Source organism: Anser brachyrhynchus (assembly GCF_964034855.1).
Source record: "Anser brachyrhynchus genome assembly, chromosome: 19".
Classification (NCBI taxonomy): domain Eukaryota; kingdom Metazoa; phylum Chordata; class Aves; order Anseriformes; family Anatidae; genus Anser; species Anser brachyrhynchus.
The window spans coordinates 6,697,343-6,717,599 of NC_137712.1; the positions used below are offsets into that span (position 1 = coordinate 6,697,343).

At 45.7% G+C, this 20,257-nt stretch overlaps 1 protein-coding gene across 3 annotated transcripts; it reads right to left on the reverse strand.

Annotated features, from left to right (window-relative positions):
* Positions 1-291: 291 nt before the first annotated feature.
* Positions 292-20,026, reverse strand: CIZ1 (CDKN1A interacting zinc finger protein 1). 3 transcript variants are annotated; one of them, XM_080562445.1, is made up of 16 exons: positions 19,865-20,026; positions 19,410-19,546; positions 17,201-17,322; positions 14,569-14,735; positions 13,706-13,841; positions 12,716-12,776; positions 9,953-10,026; positions 9,499-9,578; positions 8,254-8,436; positions 7,797-7,927; positions 6,886-6,970; positions 6,141-6,254; positions 5,636-5,812; positions 4,905-4,974; positions 3,691-3,812; positions 292-977 (listed from the first exon to the last, which is right to left on the reverse strand). In XM_080562445.1, the coding sequence occupies exons 2-16, from the start codon at positions 19,517-19,519 to the stop codon at positions 435-437; spliced, it is 2,175 nt and encodes a 724-aa protein (XP_080418571.1). In that variant the 5' UTR covers positions 19,520-19,546; positions 19,865-20,026; the 3' UTR covers positions 292-434. The 3 variants fall into 3 exon arrangements, with proteins under 3 accessions (XP_080418571.1, XP_080418570.1, XP_080418572.1); XM_080562444.1 differs by having other exon boundaries at positions 292-1,040; XM_080562446.1 differs by having other exon boundaries at positions 292-1,040; positions 19,410-19,597; positions 19,865-20,020.
* Between the last annotated feature and the right edge of the window lie 231 nt (positions 20,027-20,257).

Genomic DNA, 20,257 nt, shown 5'->3' on the forward strand with positions numbered 1-20,257 from the left:
AGTGCTGGTCCAAGAGTGCGCATCTGTGAAAGAAAACCCTTCTGAGGAGCAGAATTGGGCACGCACAGTCTCCCAAGAAATACACTTCTCTGCCTGGAAAGGAAGCAGAGAGGAACTACAAACAATTCTTAGTGGAAAAAAAAAATCTGTATCCATCTACTTCATGAGCCATATCCCCCTATGAAAAAAAAATCACATTACTTTCTTCTTTTAGGTTCAACAATCCAAGCCTCAGTCTTTCCACATAATTGTAGTATCCCAACTATACAAGTAATAATCAACACCATCCCGTATTAGACACGCTAAAGCCAGGCTTATTTTATTCTTAAAATAAAAACAGCAGTAAAGTTGAAGGTTTTGCTCTATTAAAAGACTCCGAAAATAAACATTTCCAGCAAATATCATATGTAAAGGGCTCTCCCTTTAAGGCCACTCTATCTGGGTTTGCGCCTAGAAGAGCGTCTGCACCCAGCAGAGGTAAGACTGGCTGTCTCACCTTTGGCTAGGGAGGAAGGCTCTGCTGCTGCCTCCTGACCTGCGTTTGTTGCCTCTTTCTGTCCTAAACCCCCTTCACTCCCTGGATCCTGGCAGTTGTCTGTGCCTTCCCTTTGCCCGGCTGCATTGGTTTCCTCCTCCTCATACGCAGCATGTCCCAACAACTCCCCCGCGGCGCTGTTCTCTTCAGGGAGTGGGAAATCGGCACTAGTGGTAGCGGACTTGCTCTCCTCCTGCAGGTTTTCTTCTTCTACAACCGCGATTCCACACATGTCATCAGTCATGCTGGCGAGGCTTTTGCCCTCTGCTACAGAGGTGGCCAGCTCACCCTCACCCTCTGGAGACCTTGAAGTTTGTTCTTGCAGTGCTGACAGCTCTGTACCCTCCTTGTCTATCCCATGATCAGCATTCGTCTTCTTGCTGGTATCTACTGTTGTAGCAGGAGGCTGTTTCTGATCATCCAGCAATTGGGAGCTGGAGCCCTGGGAATGCAAAGGAGCCTCGGGGTAGGCAGCTGTGGCACGATGCCTTGCTGCCTTGTATCTCTGTAAACATAAATAAACCAATGTGAGAGACAAGCCCAGCCCAGCGACTGTCACTGCAGCGAGAAGCTGGTCCCGGAAAACCTGTACAAAAACAATGGTGAGTGACAGCTACAACCTGCAAGGGCACAGCCTGTCTCAGCAGCTCTCCTGGCCTGGCTGCTGAGGCTTTCAAGCAGAGAAGGGTCAGCTCCTGTCAGAAAAAGTGGTGATATTAAAAATTCAATTACTTAATGCTGAGTGACTGCATGGCACACGTGTGGCTCCTGAGACAAAAATAATGTTTTGGTAACTGTTAATATCAGTCAAACTCAGGACTTTGTAGATACAATAGTGCAAGTGACAGCTCTTGCTCCAGCTAATGCCAGGACCTAACTCTGGACACGTACCCCAGACACATGAGGCTACGCGCTGCCCTTATCTAGAGAGGAGCCATTTAATGTTCAACAGCCACAGCAAGACTTAAATTGAAAGCTTACAATTTTTCATTCTGCTGATATAATCTCTGCAATCAGTGAAATTGTTGATAGGAACACTAAGATACCAAGAATATCCTCTTGTTTCAAGGTACTGAAGTTGTCTACAGAATAAAGGTAAGCATATTGACAATAAAATGACTCATTTACTCTAGCTACCATGATGAGCCAGTAGAGGTCTGTAAAAAGACTGAAATGGCTACTAGCCATTTTCAAGCCTGGATTTCTGAAAAACAGTGACTCTCTGTAGCTATCTAACATGCAGCAGGAATCTGGTCTTCCAAGTCCCAGACACAGCATGAGGTAAGGGAATGAAACAAAGCTCCCTTTCCGCAGCGGTTCCCCCCACCAAATCACTGTCAGCTTTCTGCTAAAAGGTCCCTTGAACTTGCCCTAGCATTAGACCTGACGATTTAACAAAATTATTTTCAGCACATTGGCTTTCACCAGTCTAAGCAGTGCTCCTGTAGTCTGCAGTGTGAAATTACAGCACGTCAGACTGGCCGCTTTACATTTTCATTTCGTGTATCATCGCGTTTGTTCTTTCCCTGTTCTCAAATAGTGGAATACGTGTAATATTATAATGCAACGGACCTAGATCAGTCAAGTCATAATGTTGTACCCAAACGTAATCAAGTGTGAGTGTGCCAGTTTGTTTTCAAAGTGATGCTGTAAACTGCCTCACAGCAGACAATTCTCTGCTTTGAAATCCTCTGTTAGCCTACTCTGATGAGAATACTCCAGAAATTGGAAATGATTTAACTCAGACTGTGATGCAGCCAAGCAGACTAGCTATCTGCCTGCAGATATTAAAGGATGGACTTCTGCCACAAATAATCCCTCCAGGTCACTCCGGTGTCCATTTGAAAAGCGTCTGATTTCAGCTTTTAAACGGGCCAGAAGGGAGGCATACATGCTGCTGCTGCAGTTTCACTCTGTGCTGATCTAAAATAAGCCAGGAAAGCTGCAAGGCCAACTCCTTCATTCCAGAAATGACTAGCTGCAGGAGTGGGAGAGGATGAGCAACCCTCAAGGAACAGCTGTAGTGTTCTCTTGCTACTTGCCATTCCAAATCCACAGCTCTAAGTGCTGGCTTCTGCGGCAACCCCACCCCTCGCTGGAGGCCACAGTGGTTGATGGGGAATAGTTAACTTCTCTGAAAACTAGCAGAAAAACACTAAGATGCAACAATAGCTGGATACATCTGTGGTAGGGAAACAGATTTGGGGTACTGGTAGAGGACAGTCAGTGTAGGAACCTCCCTTCTTTTCAGAGCCAGGGAATGCTGCTCTCCGACGCAAGCAGTGGTCACCAAAGGGAGAGGGTAGAGCCAGTGCAAGCCCTGCATACCTACCACAAGGAACTAATCCAGGCCCCTCGCCCCTAGCAAGTCAACAAGGACAGAACAATGGAGGCAGATTCCAGGCCAGCCCAGTAGGGAAAGCTAGATATGAAAGCAGCAGGGGCAATACTGCGTCTTTAGGTGGAGCCAGTAAAGCAAAGGAACAGCATCAGCTGGCAGAGCTCTGTGCTAAGGAGTTTTCTAGGAACGTGTAGCATCAGACTGACTGACTTCCTGTTGCAGGCTGACCCTGGGGACCGAACATACTCGTACAGCTTGTAGCTTCCATCACGGTGTGCTGTGATGTTAAATTTCCAGATTTCTAAGGTGAATATCTGAATTTACCAGGCCCCTTCGCGGATGAATCACGCCTTCAATTTCGGCTAAAGGAGCTGTTCCTGTAGTCACTGTAGTATTCCATGAGAAGATGCGTGTGCATCAGCTTTCTTTAAAATGAACAGCCTCTTTCTGTCTTGTTCTTTCCCCATTTTGACCCACCTGTAATCTGTCTAACAAAGAAAAGAAGAGGCCTAGACTCAACAACAGACTCCACAGGTTCAGCAAACAGAGCAGACACTCTGAGGAAGATTTCCAGCCAGAAACGGGCAACAAGATGACAGCAGCAGTAGCTAGGAAAACAGGACTGGACTGGTTTTAGATCTAAAGGGGTGAATGGGAGACAAGCACAGAGCACACCGGGAGAAAGCTGTGGCACAACGGACACCAAGGATGATGGAAATGAACTGAGGACAAGACAGCTAATGTGGTGGATTCACTGAAGAGACACGCACAGGGGTAACAAATGCCAGGCCATGCAATCGCCAAAGGGTCTAACCTGAAAGTTCTCAAAATGCATCAGGGACTTGCAGTGTGCGAGCCGGGCAGCAGAGTCGCTATGGTAGAATTTGTGACACAGCCTGCAGAGGTAACCTGCGACGGGGACCAGAAAATCCAGGCCTGCGAAACGGGAGGGGAAGGGAAATCACAGATCACATTGAATGGAACTCAAAATAATGAAAGTATGTTAAAAGGGAAATTAAAGGAGGGGAGGGGAGAAGAAGAAGGAAAATTGGAAAGCTTTGCTTCTGTTAATCAGGGGTTTGCAAGATGACTTGCTGAATATCTTGTCTTACCATGGAATGGCTGTGTGCTTGATATTCAGAGAGAAATCTGGCTGCCAGAGCAAAGAAACTACACAGAGCATTAAGGGGAAAAAAGAAAAAAGAATACAATGGAAAACTACAGAGAACATGTGATCTAATGTAATGGGATCAAACCAAGCAGAAGACAGCAGGCGCGCAAGAGGAACACGCAGAGAACATTCACAGCATGAATCATTATTCCATCTGCCACACGATAGTGGAAGGTTACAGCGGTATGGAAGATAGGTGTAAACAGCGCTCTCCTTGGGCACAAAACAGCCTCTGCAGAGCTGCCCTCTTCGCAATACAAGTGGCCGTTAGAGGTTTGAAGTCAGAATCGCTTACAGGGTGGGGACGAGACACAGCCATCTGGAGGCAACACTGCCCACCAGTCCAGCAACGTGTCTGAATAACCACTAGGTAGAGCGTGGGGGTTCTGAAGCAGAGGAAACATGCACAGTTTGGGCTCTGGCAGAGAGCTTGATACTGTCAGTACTGCTCAGTATCTCTGTACAAGCTGCATTCGTGCTGGAAAGCATTCTAATCAATATGCTTTCAGGCTCCATCTTTCCAGAGCATCCCTCGTTTGCCACCTAGCTTATTCAGTACTCCTACCCTATTTGTTCCATTTCCTGCCTTGTCAAGGTGTCTGGCTCTCACCCTTTCTTCCTCAAAGGGAAAGACAGCTGACAAACATCAATCACATCCTTACATTTTATCTCAGTATAAGAGAGCAACTTGGCATTTTCTCCTGGCAGCAGTGACTTGCACCAGTCTGATGCAGGTGCTGAAGCAATATGGCCGAAGAATTCATTACAGCAGTAGACAGAGACCATCCTCCCTTACAGTTACAGCATGCGGCCGGAGAAGGCTCTGTGGCCCTTAGTGTTCAACTGTGCTCGCTTACCATAGGCAGTGTCTGGACAATACTTCTCACTTCCTTCGTAATCCTCCAAAGACACTTCCTTCAGCCCAGTCTGGAAACCAAAAGAGCATTAGTGCCTAGCCAATATCTATGCCAGTTCCCTTCTTGGGACCTTACATTTTTCTGAAAAGTTTGGGAGTAAAACAGATGATTCACACACCAGAGACGGAGTTGCACAGCATATGTTTAGGGCCAGATACAAACCCCAATGTCAGGAGGCCACTTCATTGCAAGGGTTAAAAACACCCCTTACACTCAAAGCCTGAAGTAGCTTAGCCATGTACCTCCTCTTGGTAACAGCTCTCTACTGGGAAAATGGTATTTACCAAGATAAACCTCCACACATATGTTTGCTATGAGACCAAGCTGCTGCTGGGCTATTCAAAGAGACTATGTCAATGTCTTTGACAGGAATTTGTTCCCTTGAAAACACATCGCTTATGCTCCTCAACAACAAGGTAATGTTTGAAGGCACCAGTAGGAGCTGTACAGCACAGCAGAAACACCCTTCTGCATCCCACACATAGTGCCTGATTCTCCTTTGCACCGTCCTGTGCTCTGGAAGAACTCCAGGGCCCTCACCCTCCTGCTGTAGGGTGCAAGGTTGGCTAGACTCTCTAAACCCTGAGCTCAAGCAGACAAGACCAAATAAGTCACAGGAACCCACAGCAGATTCTCAGATAGATCAGTCCTTCTCCATTTGCATGGCATACCTGCTTGGCAGCAGAATCCTCATTCTCTACCAGCACTACATCAAGGTCATCTTCATCCTCACCAATTCCTTCCTCTTCCTCCTCCTCCTCATCATCTTCAAAACAGCCAACAGCATCCACTGTGATCAACTCCTCTGAATCTTCTGGGCTGCCCAACTCCTTCTCTCCCATTCTCACCTGTCAGGTACAGAAAAGAAAGATCAGATCAACTCCACACTCTCCATCTAACCAAGGAAGACCTCAGGCTCTGAACAGACTGGATGGAACTGCAAGAGAGGCACAAAGCTATCTTGTTTGCAGACAAACCCAACTCCTTGCCCCTTTCTCACTCAATTTCTTTAAGCTCTGGCAACTGGAATCCAGACAAAGATTAAAATTGAAAACAGGGTTTGAAGACTGCATGCCTTCTTTTCACCCCTGCAGTAGTCTGAGAAGCTGAAAGTTAACCTGCTCTGTAGCGTAGCTACCTCCAATGTTGCGCAGCTCTCCACTCAGGCAGTATTACCTCTTTGGCTTTCTGTTTGTGCTCAGGGGATTTCATATGCTCCACAAACTTGCGAGGGGTCTTGAAGTGGCGGCTGCAGACAGTGCAGAAAGGACGAAGTGAGCGTTTGGCCAGCTAAGGAAAGAAGAATGAGAAGATCAAGTAAGTCACAAGAAGCACCACTGAAGAAATGCAGATAAATCTTTGGCAAAACAGACTCACAGCCCTGCATCTAAAACAGGGAGACCACAAAAAAGGGGGCTTATTTTCAAGAAAAAGGGCTTGCTACCTCCTATCTGCCAAAACAGTGGAAAATATGCAGAGCAAAACGTGTTTTGTAAGAGGTGTTCTGGAATTTTTTCCCTAGGAGCCAACAAATACACACATAATAAATACAGTGGCCTGCCTAAATTTCAGCTCGAAAACTTACAGGCTGCCCACCAATTCTTCCATTCAACTGATCAGGTAAGAACAGTAGGCCCTTTCTGAACATTTATTCAGAAAAGTCAAGAATCAAAATGGCCTGAAGCACCTCTATACTGACATAGCATGGTAACTGGAAGTTCAACCCATACTGGTGTTCACAGGCAGCAGGTAGCACAGGAGTGCCCTCAGACAGCAAGAGCGTTACTGGCAGAACTTTCTGTGCATCTTTCCGCTCCAATCACCTCTCCCTTGCTGCTCGGGGAGCAGGAGATGCTAGACACTTCCACTCAATCCCCACAAAAGGTCAGTGCAAAGATGACATCCGTGCCATGGCTGTTACCTTGTGTTCCTGGGTCCTGCGATGTTTGATAAGATCCCCGGTGAAGTGTATCTGACAAGTGTTACACCACCGCTGCTGGGTCTCTCTGAAGTGACAACGGATATATCTGTAAGTCGCACCTTTTTACATTCTCCATGGAGTACTGAAATTTGCAATCTGTTCTCAGCATTATTTTCCTCAGTATTCCTATCTCCACAGGCTTGGATTTATCTTCTCCCCTTCCCCAGCCCCTTACATAGCAGGTATAGCTCACGCTGACAGAAAGGCACCAGTCAGAACCAGTCTCCAATTTGATCTGCTGTATTAAAAACTGCACACCAGGTCAAAAACACCTTCTTTTCTCCAAAGGTTGTTTAGCTTGGAGAAGAGAAGGCCCAGGAGAGACCTTATTGTACTTTACAATTACCTTAAAGGAGGTTGTAGTGAGGTGGGGATCAGGCTCTTCTCCCAAGCACCAAGTGATAAGATGAGGGGAAATGGCCTCAAGTTGTGCCAGGGGAGGTTTAGGTTGGGTGTTAGGAGAAATTTCTTTACTGAAAGGGTTGTGTGGCATTGGAATAGGCTGCCCAGGGAAGTGGTTGAATCACTATCCCTGGAGGTCTTCAAGAAACATGTAGATCTAGAGCTTAGTGGCATGGTTTAGTGGGGGACTTTATTACTAGGTTAAAGGTTGGACTAGATGATCTTGGAGGTCTTTTCCAACCTGAATGATTTTATGATTCTATGAAAATTCACACTGGTATCCTTTATCAAGAAGGAAGGAAGACGCCTGAAGCAGATTAAGGCCCCAGAAACCAGAGGGATTTTGTACATTATCCTAGGATACAGAGGCACCCTCGTGCCCTGAGGAATTTTGAAACTCGTGTAGGTCCTTGTTCAGGTTGTGTTCTCTATCTCGGACCAACACTCACCCATCTTTCTCTGCCAGCAACTTCTGCTCCTTCACCATAGGCAGTAGTGAAACAAAACAAACGTTGCTCATGTGCTGAATCTCCCCAAGGCGCTGCTGGTGCTGAATTCCAGCCATGTGGGATTGGAAATTCTAAGAGAAGGTTAGGAGAAAGATCCATTTAAATGTATTCAAAATACAGAAAATAATAGGTATGAGCTATGCTTTCCTTTCTCTTGACTGCTATATAACAAAGAAATGGTATAAAAGCTTAAGAGCATGGCTGCCTGTGGATCCACCCACATTTGTTCCCTAGCAGGTTGCCTGCCAGCTCCTCAGAAGAGGTTTACTTTATCTGCACGCCTGTCATCATTTTTTATGTTCCTCTGGCTAACAAGTCTCCTGCTGCACCCATGGCAGCTGGCCATCGAATTCACTTCTCTTGACAGTCCACCCCAGTCAGACCTGCGGATTTATACCTGCTGACTGCAGCAGTTGGTCTTGCAGATATAACAGTAGAATTTAAGGACTGATTCAGGGCTGGGATCAGCTGTGCCCACCTCGCAGGTCCAGTGCCCTGGTTTCAGAGCTGTTGTACTGATAGCTCTGCTCTCGCTGCTCTGCTGGATAGTTACTTTCAGTGAACCTCCAGAGCTCAACACCTGTCAAAAGAAGGAATCAAGACTAAAGTCCAATCTCTCAGTAGAAGACATTAAAAATTACACCTGCTTTTTAGATGTGACCTAAGCTCTCTATCCCTTTAGAAAGTACATTTAAGCTTGAATCCACAGGAGGCTGATAAGAAAGACTCACACTCCTTCTCCCAGCACTGCTAGATCAACAGTTCCTGTGTCACGGTACCAGGCCTATTAGTACAGATGTTTTTTTCTACAGCCTCTGTAGACACTGTATGATTCAGTCACTGGAGATGAACGAATGATATCGGGTGGTCCCTTGGTAAGGGACAGTATCAGCTCATGCTTTCCCGCAGAACAAAAGGCAACTCAAGACCACACCTGACACAGGAAAAAACTCATACAAGGGCAGGATGATACATTTGACCACATTTTTAAGCCTCAAATGTCTTCAGTTATGGAAGACTGAAGTCTGACTCACAGCATGGGTTAAATCTTGTCTGCTTTCACAGATTTACACACTGAAAGAGATGGTTTAATGTCTAGCACATGGGCAAGGTATACCATGTAAAAAAAGGCTCTCAGGTTGCTAGCTTCATTCACCTCAGCTTTTCCTAGATGTCTTTCAGAAACAGACTCTCACTATCTGCTCAAGCCTGCTGTGATAGCAAGTCCTACAGCAGCTGCATCTTTCCTACCATCACCCAATTTTCTTACGTCTGTTCTTCAGCAACAAAAGGTGTATTTTTAGCTATGTCCCTTTAATATAGAGATTTTTCAGTGGCTTTTTCAATTCAACTTTCCATCTTTCCATATGAGCACTGAACTCAGCCAAGACCAGCATCCACAAACAGGCAGCAGTAGGCAAGGTAGAGGCTAGCAGAGGTACAAAAGCAGCAAGTCAGAGCAGACTGTGCACTAATTGCAGACATATTATACCTTATTGCTAGGGACGACAGCTTACAGCAGGAGACAGAGCTCCAGACGTGGGTGCCATCTGGTTCCCAGTGGCAACAGGCATCTCTGGGATGGAGGGGGAGGTTGTATGTTCTATAGCACCCCAGCCTGCTTGGAGCGGTGTCTGCTTACCTCAGGAGCTTTTGGTTCCTCAGAGAATTTCCTCTCTTTAGAGAGATCTTCAGCTGCGTACTCCTTTACATTGTCTGTACCTAGGGACAGAGAGTCTTTTCAGCTGCCTTAAATCAAAATAACAATGACAGAAAAAAAGAAAGCAGCAGGTGAATGAAGTCAGGGAGCTTTCCCTGCAGTGCTGCTGGCCATAAGCCCAGCATACAAACCTTTCTCCAAATAAATCCTTATTAAAGAGGGAAACTCTTCCCATCATTTGCAAGGCAACAGTAACAGCTTTTAGGGGACTACGTTTGGATTTGGTTCCTACATTTTCTCCTCCTTTCCCCATCCTGTACGATTGGAGAGGAGGGCATTTCTGAAGAGACTCACAGGATCCAGGGTTGCTGACAGTTAAGTGCAGTTCCAGAAAGACGTGCCCTAAAAGCGCAAATCACAGTGCTCAGCAACTCACCATCAGCTTGGCCATGGGTGCTCGACTCTTCCTTGATGCCTGCTGCAACCTCTAATGCAGACTCTTCAGTCACACTTCAGGGATATCAAGAAAACAACCTTATTTGCCATGTTATAGATCAAGAGATTAAGAAAACACACCGAGGCACAGGCTGGGGTCCAAGCTACCACACTCTCCACTAAACCCCCCTAATTAATAAGCTACTGGAAGTGTATTTCGGGCAGGGATTCAGCAGAAATAAATGAAAGCAATGCAGAAATAAACGAAAACAATGGAGAGTGATCATTCTAGAAGAGGTTCAGAAACGGCAGCCAAATAGACTGGACAAGAAGGTTACAAATGATTCTTTGGATCACTGCCCTCTCCTACTTGAGGCCTGCAGAGAAATAAGCTCATACAGGAAATATTCTTAGTAAGAACTCTCAGAGTTCGTTCCTTTGATCGGTGACCTGCAGGGAAACTGCAGAACCTGGACATCACTCCAGGTTGCTCTGTGCATGAGGGAACAGAGAGGTTCTCAATTACATCTTACAGGGATTTCATCGTAACAGCCTGTTCTATTTGTATCAGTCATGCTTCATCCCAGAGTCCCTACAGTTCTGCTTTTGGGGGAAGTAGAGCTGTACAGGACACAAATCAGAGGACTTTGCTTTGTTTTCTTTGGTACTATAATCTACTAAGGAGAAAAAGACCCCGGGGAGACTGCCGAGAAAAAATGGCTGACTTGCAGAGGACACTCACTATACTTCACAATGCCTTTCCCCATCTCCCATTTTTCCATCAGGACTAACACCTTCACCACGGCTTGAATGCCTTCTCCCTCAGGTGAGCCTGATACCCCACCTGCCAGTATCCTGCTGCCAACAGGGAACAGCACATTCCGCACAGGCAAGAACGCAGACTGTGCAGGTACTGAGTCCTGTGATCCAAACACACACCCCCCCCCCACATAATTTATCAGATTGATAAGTGAAAATGTAACTGGGTTATACGGCTATAAATATGCAGCAGGGTTTGGGCAGTGCAAACATGATGAAAACAAGAGTGGCTGGCATTAACATTATTTGTCAAGTGCTGCCAACAGGCTCAACGCTATACCACACACAGATGGTGACAGCACTCCAGGGCAAGGGTTTGCAGCCTAAACTGCAAATCTAGGGAGCAATCTAGGGGAGCAAAAGCCATCACAAGCAGGAGCTAAGGAGGAAATGGTATTATATGGATACTTGTCAGGCCATGCTAGAAGAACTGGGTGTTCAAGGAGGATTTGAAGATGAGTGCTTTCTGCACTGGAATGAGGATGTTGTTCCAGGCATACAGATGGCACATAGGAGAAAAAGCAGAAGTGGGAAAAACCTGAAATGAAGAAGGAGGCTGGTATTCCTGGCCAGAGGGAAATGGAACGATGAAACAAGAAATAAAAGTGTGACACTAATGGGGAGGAGACCTATTCTTATCTGTGAAGGGCAATATGAGAACGGTAAACTATTTTTTTTCAGAGCTATCACCTGTTCATTAAAAGTAAACAGAAACACTTCAAAAAAAGCTAAGGAGTGATCTATTCTAACTATATACCAGCCATAAGTTATGCATCAAATCTGGCAGTCCCTAGCTACTGCTTAGGAGAGGATTTTCCTAATAGCAGGTTTGCTGCAGTGAGATCTGTCATTCCTCAGACTTGATTCTTTTTTTTTTTTTGAGTATATGTAACAGGACTTTGATTAATACCCTACTAAATATTAATGTAATTAAAATTAAATTAGCTTTGGCAAACAGATTAACAAAACATATGCTCAAATGCATTTGACTTAGCTTTAATTGAATTTATTCACTTTCTTGCTAATTTGCAGTCCATAATTCACAATGGTCCCTGCTCAAATAATATTTATCAGTCTTTAATGTTTTACATGATGAAAGTATTATCAGAACATCAAAGTAATCCTGGAATATTCTCCCTAAAGCTAGCCATTAATCTCTAATCTACAGATGGGAAACCGAGAGGTGAGGAAACTTGTCCGAAACCACGCGGTGAATTGTTAACAGGGAAGATAAGAGGACCCAGGAGCCCTGACTCATAGTCATTAACATATGTCAGAGAATTCGCAAATCAATGCCTCCAGAAATCTTTATTCACTTCCTCCTCTTCTCCCCCCGCACCAGCTCACAGTGACAGTTCTGGGAGAGGTACAGCACCATGCAGATGGCACGCGGCGCTCTGTAACGTGCCTTCCCACTAGATGGCAATGCAGCCTTGCCTGTGCCTTCCTGCACCCTCTGGAGAGGCAGGGAGTGCCAAGATCGGCCTGCAACGGCCAGCTCGCCTGCGTGCTGCACAACGCTTGCAGATAATAAGATTGCCTTTGTTTATTTTTACCTAACAGCCAGGGGTACTGGCAAAGACGATCTTCGCAGAAGGGATACACAACTCAACGCCCATGAATACGGGCTTGGATACCAGGGAGTACTGATTCTCTTCCCTTTCTCATTCCACAAAATAAACCATCCTCTCCTATGCCCACTGCACCTAACATATCCCAAGGCTTTCTTCTCTGCTGACACCTGGCTGCTCATTTCTCTTTTTTTGGCAGTTAGGCAAGAGGTTTAGAGAAATATATCATCCCAGATCTCAGCAAGCATCATGAGATTTTCACAGTCGTTTGAAATACCTCCTAAATGCCAGATATCAGGCCAGTACAGTACTGCCCAAAATTAGACAATACCTCTAAAGCCTGTAACTATTTCAATACCCCATTCAATAAATACCTCTTCAGTCTTTTTGCTGCAGGCTCAGTGTTCAACACGGATTCTGTTGGAGTTCTTGGTTCTGCAGGAACACAGAAGATCTCCTTAGCAAATCAAACCATGCCACCACAAGCACATTCCCTAACTGAACGGTCAGTACCAAAAAAATCCCTGCTATTTTAGAGCAAATAGTACTATACACTTGCTTATTCTGAATTTGAGAATTGCAGTGACAAGGTTAGATAATTCAGGAAATTCATGACCTAAGAGATCTGAGTTTTACTGCAGATGTCACTAAGAGGTGGGGTCCAGAAAGAAATCCATGCTTACATCTACTAACTGGGTCTTAGTCCTATACCTAGGTGACAAGAGCCCAGATCATTGGAATATTAACATATTAACATATATCAACAATATTAACATATGTCAAGTGGCATAGCCATCTGACAGCAACCCTTTACTCAGGTAACTTTCCCCACCACATACACCCTGGCCACAACCTCACCATGTTCCTGCATTTTTGAGTATGCAGAAAGAATATTTATACTTCTGTATTGTACAGACACTGCAAGAGATTCAGTGCCAGTTTCAGCTCTGACAAGTGGAGCGCTCGTTCAACTCATCTTTTCCTTAGCAAGTTGACTGGGACTGGTTCTCCTTCGTGTTTTTAACTCCATGAGATGTTCGATTCAGCATGGGTAAGCCAATGTGGAAGTTTTAATTTCAAACCAGTTCTCTTTTCTCCCTCCCATCTCAAATGGAGCTCATTGTCAAGATGCATTCTGAGAGGTTTTCATGCAAGAGATATGGAGCTGGCTTACAAGTACTAAAAATATCAAGATAAATAGTATATATAAAAAGCATCAAAAGCAGAAGGTCGCAACAGACAACTTAGGTATTTACAATTAGAGAAAAAGGTAAGACTAAAGACATCTCATGTCTTTGCTGCAGGAATAGCCATGAGGAGTTTATTATCTGGAAGCATTTGTTTCACTATAGGCTCCCTCTTACCTGTGGATGGAGAGGAGTTGTTCTGCTCTGACCCTGCTTGCACTTCCTCTGGGATTTCCATTTTCTCATCACCTTGTGTCTGAGATGAAGAACCTGCATCTAGTTCCCGCTTCCTGTCGGGGACCCTCTGGAAATCCTGCAACAGGCAAAGTGTCTCTAGAGAAAGGACAGTCCAAGTGTGGAAGTCTACCTTATCCAGCACATCGTTCTGACAAAATGGGATCAAATATGCAAAAGCTAATCTAAGAGGAGAGAAGCACCGGGTCAATCAATCCAAAACCAACTTCCAGGACAAAGATGTCTTAATGGTGGAAGGGGAGAATGTTCAATTTTTCTAGCATTTTCCAAAATACTAAAAATTTTTTTGAAATTAAGTTTTACGAAATCCACATTACCAGATATAATTCTGACCTTAAAAAGGAAAAACAGCCCAAAGAGGCAGAGTGACATGTCCATGGCAGCAGCAGGTCATTTGGGAACACGAAACTGCTCTGAAAGGCTGAAGGGGTAGAAACTCTGGCCTCTGTAAAGCAAAGTACTCAGCCAGGATTTCTTTTACTGTTATTACTCTGAAGTTGGTACCTCTAAAGTCTCCTTTCATTTTATATCTAAACTGTTGTGGTATGAGGAACTCTCTGTCCTGAGCAAGAACAGACAAAAGACCTTAGCATCAAAAATGTAAATATGGGCCACGAGAACTTTAGGGATGGACTTCTTTCTGCATTTCTTTGTCAGCAGTATGGTGCAAAAACAGTTTTCACTGTAAAGTTCTCTCCTTTTTGTTCTTTACCTGCAATACAGTCAACCACTGCAAGTGCAAAAGGAGCACAAAGCTCCTAAACAGTTGGAAGCTACAAGCTCACCTTGCGAAACATTCGGTTCTGCCGCTGGAAGGGAAGGCTGGGGAAGCCCAGGCGAGTCGGCTTTAATGAGACCCCAACAGGTGGTGGCCCTAGGAGGGAATGTCTTGTAGCCTGAGGAAAAAACTGCTGCAGTGCTGGGGCTGTCATGTTAAATCCACGCAAGTTTCCTACAGATACAAACACACAGCATGTCACCACCCTGAGGCATGCAAAGTAGAGAGAAAATCTTCCCTCCATACAAGCAACAGGGAGAGAAGGGAAGGACTCTTCCACATGAGACACTGGACTGTACTGGGCGCCGCATGAGGACTCTATGCTCTACCCATTTTAGTCCCCACAGAACAATTTGATCTGATAGCAACTATTACTATATATTGGGCTATTTAATTACGATTGTCACTGCAGGCTAAGATCATTAGAGCAATTATCTGATCTAAGCACACCAGTGCTTGTGTTTGCAAGAAAACAAGTCTCGTTTTACAGAAATTCTCTGTAAAAAAAGAAAAATTCATCCCACATTTGTGCAGCTGGCAGCTCATGCCATACCACGGATGCTATTTAACACTGGCCAGAAACAGCATTTCATTTAAAACAACACTGGACTTTTCAAACAGAGATTTGACAGTCCTCTCTGCCACCTGGTTATCAAGCAAGCTCAACATGTCAAGCTAAACTGAGACATTTGCGATGCTGCCATTTCCAATTATAACGCTCTGCTTTCTGAACAGTTCTCTTCAGCATCCACAGACCATTAACAGTCTCAACTAGTCCCTTCCAAAGGCGGTCCCCCATTTCCGAGGATAAGGGAATGGAAGCATACAGATGCCTCAGCCACTCCCTGAGAAGCTGTCTACCATTCTGGGAATCTGGACTTATACTGTAATTTTTTACTTCTCACTTGAATAAGTGCATATTCCAACTGCTGAGCTGTTAAAACAGGCTAGAAAAGATTGGAGACAGGCACCCAACATCTGAAGTCAAGCTACATTGCTTAAAGCCTGGAATACAACAGGGAACACACCCTATGTTTGTCTTCAGAAGTAATCTAATCTCTTATTACCTATCATAAATAATCTCTTACTGTAAAAATATGTAGCTGCATTAAAAAAACAACACACCTATAAGGCAAGAAATCATCCCCTGCTCTTGCTTTAGTACCTGCAAAGAACCAGGCATACATTACAAAGTATTTATTTTTCTTCCCAATCCCACCGCTGAAGCGGTATACAGCCAATAAATTATTTATGCTGGTGTTTCCCAGGTACAGAAATACTACAGCACTTCTTTCATGTAATCCAAATGCAAAATGGCCCCAAAAAATTCAGATCCCAATAAAGGGTCACAACGAACATTACATCTGTACTGCATGTTACCCATGGCTAGCTGATATAGGGTACTGAAAGAGAAGTCACAACGCAACTCAGCATATAGAGGTGAAAAGAAAGAGGGACAACATTAAAACAAAGTGCCATAGAGTGTTCATTAATAAACCTTCTCCTGCTCTCATATCTAACTTGCCTCAGGTCCTTGGCATACTATTTAAATATGACTTCTCAATAAGAGGTTTTGCTTTAGAGAAAAGGCCAGACTAGGCTAACATTAAATGTATCAGAAAGGAGAATGACTGACTAAAGCACAGTCAGACTATTTTCCCCTGACGCAAATACATGCATCGATCTCCAGAATGTGGCTTGTTCTTCATTACTGCTAGTTTCCCTACAACCTGACACAGGACTGTAGAGAGCCACTGGGGTCACTAGAGAGCCCTCTTGCTAAATGGGCAAGAGAACAAAAGGCAAGTTAACAACATGCAGAATAAATCTATTGTCTTCACGTCAGGGCAGGATTCACGAACAAGAGAAAAATTCTACGCTTTAACCTAAACTAGTAACATTAAAACTGTCCCAGGTACAGATCTGTGTTGAAAACATGTATCAGGTTAAGACAAAAATAAAAACATAGCTTTATTCTTAATATCTTTATGTTAGCAATGCTCTTATTAAGGCAGCTTCATAAATTTGTTTTGAAAATACATCAAAAATCCACTTCTGGAAATATAATGATGTTGCCCAATCCCAGTGATATTACTCACCATGTCAGTCATTTCAGGGAATCAAAATTCCACACAACAATTGAAACCCAAACCATTTTTCACCACAATATGCTTTATTTGTTTGTATTCCACTAAGCTTGGACAAAGACAAGCATCTACTTTTGCAAACGAGGTTAGTGTAATGTAACAGACAATGAAATAAATTGGTTAAACCTCCCAAATGAGATAAATAATAAATCATAAAAATAAAAGTATTTTCTCTAATTATATTGGTGGAAAAATACTCTTTCCACCAAGTCTAAGAGGGAAGGTGTTTCCAATGCACATATTTAATATTAACCTGATAGCTTCTAGTGCTATTCCTACTTGTGAACGCTTAGGCACATGGGATTTTCATCAACTGAAGAACCTCTGTGATGTGTGCTATGGACAAATTTGAAGAGGAAAAAGAGATGATAAAGAGAAATGCCAAATACAAAGACCGCAATGGTTCAACAAGAAATAGCCATACTATGGTTTCAGTCCATGAAGGGTGATTAAATAACTCCAGTAAGTAAGCGTCTCCCATAACGACAGTACCTTGCATCTGCTGCATGAGTAAGGCCCGCTGAAGCATAGGATTGGCATTGAGTAGCGATGGTTGATTTGTTGCACGTAAGCTCAGCATCTGTTGCTGTTGCGGTGGTGGTGGCGGCAAACCCCTGGAAAAGAAGGTATTAATCATAAGAATCCAATAAAAAAACATACCCTTCATTTTCAGACCCCTAACAAGTACAAAACGGAGGAGCAAAGAGCAGCTGAAATGCTCATATACATGCATGAAAAGATACCGTACACCAGCACTGTATCCGCTTTCTTCCACTCTCCTGGAATTTCCAAAGCTGACAGATTGTCTATCAAGGAATTTGAGGTCAGAGAGAACTCCTTAGCACCAAGCCCACATAAAGCCTGTCAAGCAGCATAAAAAAAGCCCAGGAGCTGACTGCAGTTCTACAGAATTATGCAGCAGCTCTTCAGCAGAAACTAGCGATCTAGATCAGCAGCTACATTTAACAACAACAACAAAAGTTCTAAAAACCAGGGAGTTTTCTCAGTAGCTTAAAGCACATTTTCCAAAATCTACGCCTCCCACGCAGAGCCAGACAGGTCACAATTGTAAATGGTGCCCCCTAACTGCAAGAACAGGACGATAAAATAAAGCACAGCCTTCGTATTTAAAACACGAGGAGGAAGAAGTGAGCTGAAAAGGACTCTCCAATCCTAAGGAGGGTGGAGCAGGCATGAGACAAAAGTCTGAAGAAACGGGCACGCATTTCTTCAGGCGATTGCAAGGTCAGGCCCACCTCTAAAAACAACTGCTGACACAGCTAAATCTGTCACAGGGCTGTAAACAGGTACAAACATGGATCAAAATAACCATGCTGACAAAAAACCACCCCTTGACAGATTTTACAGCAGCTAATCTTCACATTTCCTGCTCTAGATTGTTCCAGTCTCAGAGCGAAGAAATTTATGCCAGAAAAAACATACTTTTAAAGGTACGAGATGCATCCATGCTATCTCGCAGCCTCATATTTGCATTTTATGGGCAGCTTTGGTTACAGTTTTAGACATACAAAAATGGAAGATTTAGGGAGATGAATATTTCTAGAACAGAAAGATTCCCACGTTTCTCTCATAACCATATGCTTTGTATGGTTAAAGTCATTTTTTATACTTTATTAAATAAGGAATTAACTTTGCTCTTACATTCACATCCTCTTGCTGTGAATTTCCAGAGCATAAGGCTTTACAGAGCACAGTAACTGCAATTAAATACATCATTTCAGAGATTTTTTATTAGTTCAATAAATCTCAGCTCATCAGGGACAACTGTTTGAACCAAAACAGCTATTTTCTCTCTTGAATTTTTTTTTTTAGGAAACCCTGTTTATTTTCTTTTTTAAAAAAAATTCTGGCAGGCATTATTTGTCTTCTAACAAACAAAACGCAATTTTCTCCCCACACACGCCCCATAATGCTCAGTCATATCCTCAGCCGTTGTGCCACTGCAGAAACAAGTTGCCTAAACAGCATCCACTAACCTCGCCCTGACCAGGAGACCCAGGGAGAAAGAAAAAAAAAAGCAACTGAAGTTCAACCACCGTAATAAATTTTTTATAAAAATACAATACTGAGGTGTGCATCTTTATTCAACAAGGCTCAGTGAGGTGCATAGACACGTTTCTGGGGGAAGAAGCATTTTGCAGCGAACTCCCCGCTGGCTGAGGAGTGACCACCCCAGCGCTCCCGCTCGCTGCTGGCAGCCTCTTCCCTTCGCAGCCTCTTCCCTTCGGAGCATCTCGCTTTATTCGCTCAACCCCAGGGCGTTTTACATCCCCCCAGGGATTTCAGCGCCGGGAGCAGCCCTGGCAGGCTGATACCCATCTCCCAAAACGCCGGCTGAAGGGAGCGGGAGGGTCACGGCGCACCCGCGGCCCTTCGCGCCCCCGGGGCCCGCTCCTCACGCCTCAGCCCGACCCGCCCGGCGGCGCGGCCTCCCCACAGCGGGCTGCCGGCCCTCAGCCCTCGCCCCCCGGCTCCCTCCCTCAGGAATCACCCACATCCTCCTCAGCACCCACACCGCCCTCAGCACCCCCGGCTCCCCTCCAAGCCTCCGAGGCCTCCACCAGCGCCCGCCCCCGCCTCCCTTTGTCGCCTTCCCCGCCGGGGGAGGGCGAGGAGGGACGGAGGCGAGCGGTCCCCCGGGCCAGGCCCGCGATCCCCGGCCTCGCGTAGCGGCGCTTACCGGCCTCCCTGCTGCGCCGGGGGATGGTGGTGGTGGTGGTGGTGCTGCTGCTGCTGGAGGAGGTGCTGGAGCTGCAGCAGCTGCTGCTGGAACTGCTGCTGGTTGAACATGGCTGGGGAGCCCCGAGCGGGGCGAGCCTGAGACAAAACACGGGAGGGCGAGGGAGGCACCGGCTGCGGGGCTGGCGCCTACCAGCCCAGCAGCCATTGAGCAGGGGAGCCGCCGCCGCCGCTGCCGCCCATTCATTCACTGAGCCGATCCCCCCCTTCCTCCTCCTCCTCCTTCTTCTTTCCCCCGGGGTCATCGCAAGCAGCAGCCCGTGGAGGAGGTTTCCAAACCCCACCTCCTAAAAACACACTCTCACCCTCCCCTCCTCGCCGAGCCCGCAGCGCTCCCCGCGCCCCCTTCTTCCTTTCCCTTTCCCCATCCCTTCTTCCCTGCCCTCCGGCACTCACATCGCACCCCGGGGCTCTCACCGCTCCCCACCAGCCGCCTCCATCTTCCCGCCGGGGACAATAAACCACCTGCCCGGCCCCGCTCCCCGGCCCAGCCCGGGCAGGAGGCAGCTCCTTCTGGAGGGCTGGAGGACCCAGCCGCTCCGAGAGGGCGTCCCTGCAAGGCTTGCATCACCCCCGGAGCCTCCTCTCACATCGCCCCGGCTTGCGACACCTCCATTTCTCGTCCCCCGCACAGAAGCGGGGTCCCTCGGCCCTCAGGAGGGCTGCGAGGTGATGGGCACCATCTGTCCAGGGCTGGGGCAGGGGGAATTTTCAATAAGCGGCTGAAGAGGAGGAGCAGATGGTAGCCGACTACATTGCTTTTCTGCCTTTTTTTTTTTTTTTTTACCC

What these genes read in the sequence shown, in the direction of transcription:
- CIZ1 (XM_080562444.1), bottom strand. Translation starts at nt 19,519, where the DNA reads ATGTTCAACCAGCAGCAGTTCCAGCAGCAGCTGCTGCAGCTCCAGCAC. An exon ending in CAACTCCTCTCCATCCACAG is followed by an intron (nt 12,777 to 13,705) that starts GTAAGAGGGAGC and finishes GTGTTCCTGCAG; the next exon opens with AACCAAGAACTCCAACAGAA. An exon ending in GCAGGACCCAGGAACACAAG is followed by an intron (nt 6,255 to 6,885) that starts GTAACAGCCATG and finishes TTCTTTCCTTAG; the next exon opens with CTGGCCAAACGCTCACTTCG.